Genomic DNA, 3162 nt, shown 5'->3' with positions numbered 1-3162 from the left:
GGAGCATCCAGATGGCTCAGTCGGTTAAGTGTCCCACTCTTGGTTTCAGCTCAAGTCATGTTCATGGGTTCAAACTGCTCATTGAGCTCTGTGCTGACAACATGGAGCCTGCTTGGGATTTCCGTCTCTGCCCTCTCTGCTCGATGTCTCTCTCAAAAATAAATAAATAACATTTTAAAGAAAAGATTGCTTAATGAATGAACAATTCATATGTGGGGAAATAGGGGAATTTGCCTATTTAAGAACCACCTAACATTGAGGGAATGCTGGTAGGTAAGTTGCCCAAGAATTATTATATATATAATATACATATATAATGTACTGCTATTAGGCAGCAAATGAGAAAAACTTAAATGGAATTTTGTTCCATCTTTCTAGGACCAAGATTTATTTGGGATTAATCATTCGTTTTTGTAACCTCTGTGGTGAAGGTTAAATAGAACAAATTCCAAAAAAGAGACTTGTTTACTTCTAAGTTCTCTTTCTTTTTGCTAAATGTAGTATCGAATGTGGTATTTCTAACTTGTGTCTTTCAGTCACAATTCATTCAGTTTTCAAAGACCCTGTATAACTTATTTCATGGGGACCCTGAAGAAGAGTCGTTATATCAAGCTATTGCTGTTGTAACTAGCCTTTTGCTCAGGATGGAAGAAGTTGGAAGGAAACTACATAGCCCTACAGCATCAGCCAAAGAATTCTCTGGTACAGTCTGTGCTTCTGGAGGACCCTGTGAGGGGAAAACAGAGAGCCACTTGAAGAAAGATCCCTCCTCTCTGAGGGAAGAACCTCAGTGGTCATTTGCATTTGAACAGATTCTTGCGTCTTTGTTGAATGAACCGGCTTTGGTGAGGTTTTTTGAGAAACCCATAGATGTAAAAGTGAAACTAGAAAATGCAAAAACCTCTCAGTTAAGTTTTAGAACCAAGATGTAAATCTCTTTTAACAGGAATTGCCTGTCATAGACAAGTTTACTAAGATTTCTGTAGCTGTCAGCTTAATTCTTGGGAATAGGGATCAGGGATTTATCTGGTTCAAACAAACCAATTTGTTTGAAGGTTTAAAAAAAGATATGCGGACGCACAATGATTCATTTCTTTGTGGTAATTCTAATTTTTGGTATTCTCCATTACAAACTTTTTATAGTTCACGTGATATGCAATATTAGGGGAATGTGCTAAATGTTACCACCAGAGGGCACTACCATATCACTTTTAATAAAAAAGTTACTAGTTTGTGCTGCTGTTTACATATGAATTAGTGATGATTTTGAAAATGTAATATTACATTTGAGTGTTAGTGATGCTGACATGTCATCCAATAAATCCTACTTTCCAAATTGCCTCAGTCCTATTACAGTGGTTTAGAAATCCAGGCTCTTAAATCTATAGCCTTAATAATCTAAGTGATTATTACCATATGGGGACCTCATTTTCAAGTTATCTAACTGAAACAATACTAACTTTTTGAAGTTAATCTCATTCAGTTTTCTAATAATAAACTTTTTTTTTAGTAACTTGTACATTCTTCCTACCTGAGCAGTTCAGCAGCTGCTGACTAATAAAAACAAGTCAAGAACAAGTCCAAAATTCTGGGCTCATATAAAAAGAAATATTGGATTTAATTTTCAGCCAGATAAAGCCAGTCTCTTCAGAAGAGTTAAGAAACAATTCAGTTAACTATATAGGTGTCTCCTTAGACTGAGCAATTACTTGAAATTCTTCTGAGCACTGCTGTTTGTGGCATTTGGCTCAGAGTAGCTTGTGACTGCTTTGGTTCTAGCTTTAGATTTTGAATTTTCACCAGTCATGTTTTAAGCTACATTAGATAGACTGAATTACTGTATTAGTCTGCCAAGTTCATAAAGTATATCTGTGTGTAAAGATAGTTAAGGTAATTGCTGGTGTCTGTTTAAAAAGTTTTTATCATCTATCTGTCTTAGATGTGTAATTTCAATATTTTATGCTGCTTATATTTCAGTCATTACAATGAAAGTCCATTTAGAGATAATGGGCTTCGTTAGCACTTTAAAGAAAAAAAGACAGGCAAACTGTACTTGTTCAATCCTCTGTGCTGTTTTTGACAAGAGCAATTTATTAAATCAACTTGGGAAATTTTGGGAAGAAGTTATCCAGTGGAGCTTCTTTCTTCACAAAAGGCTTTGGTTTTTAAGCTGTTTGACTTTTCAGATGTGAAACAATGAAAGGGCAGAAATTCTTTAGAGTAACCCAAGACGTTCTCCCTTTCTGGAAAGGAATTAGTATAGTCAGCCTTTGACAAGAGTCCACTGTGAACAAGGCCTAACACAAAGGGTTTCATCACCACAGAATATGTTATTTTCAAAGAGATTCAAGAATTTTATGTTGACCCTTTGAAAATTTCATAAATTGGGCTTGGCCAGATACTTACTAGTGTTATCTTTAAAATGATGTGGTCAACCTTTTCAAGAAAATTGCCACTTAAAGATAGAGTTGGTAAATAAGCATCTATGCCTTTTCTGAAAAATGATTTGCTTAAACGTGTTCAGATTTTAGAATTTATATGTAAACTATCATACACCTGCTATTTTGCAATGATTGTTAAATTATACTATGTAAACTCTAGAAAGACAAAGGCACTGTTGCACATACTTTGTTGAATATTTTGTCAGTTATATTTACAAAAAAGATACTTTCTAAGAGCATATGTTAATATTTGATATGATTTTAAAACCAAAATATTGAAGATTAAAAGGTATTGTATTTTAGCCTATATTAATTGAAATTGAATACTTAGATTTTTGAATTGTAAAATGATTATAAATGCAAGTTAAAAAGGCAAACATTTATTTTCTGAGTCTACAGGAGAAGTAAGATGAACACATAGTTTTATAACTGTTAACTTGTTAAGAAAATGAGTTCTTAATATTAAAAATCTTACGTAGTTGTGCTAAACTGAACCGCTGCATTATACTTTATACATTAAATTAAATATGTTATGAGGTNATTACAGTAAACATGAAAATTATTTGCTTAAAGAAATCACTGTTATTTATTGTGATGTATTTTTGTTTATACTTAACTCAGCTATCACTTGAAGACTTCTATCCTTTATTAAGGTTAGGTTGCAGAGAACAGAATTCACTCTAATTAGTTAAGGAGGAAAAGATTACCATAAATTAAGTGG

General features: G+C 33.3%; 1 protein-coding gene across 1 annotated transcript in view; it reads left to right on the top strand.

Annotated features, from left to right (window-relative positions):
• The window catches only part of TBC1D8B (TBC1 domain family member 8B), a 55664-nt gene extending 52690 nt beyond the window's left edge, over positions 1-2974 (top strand). Inside the window, exon 21 of the mRNA XM_077771489.1 lies at positions 537-2974. Within this exon, the coding sequence (XP_077627615.1) occupies positions 537-932 (396 nt within the window). The 3' untranslated portion in view covers positions 933-2974. The remainder of the gene's footprint in view (positions 1-536) is intronic.
• The last annotated feature ends 188 nt before the right edge of the window (positions 2975-3162 follow it).

The sequence above is a fragment of the Crocuta crocuta genome, unplaced genomic scaffold (genome assembly GCF_008692635.1).
Source record: "Crocuta crocuta isolate KB4526 unplaced genomic scaffold, BGI_CrCroc_1.0 scaffold949, whole genome shotgun sequence".
NCBI classification, from domain to species: domain Eukaryota; kingdom Metazoa; phylum Chordata; class Mammalia; order Carnivora; family Hyaenidae; genus Crocuta; species Crocuta crocuta.
This window is presented reverse-complemented; position numbering and strand designations above follow the sequence as displayed.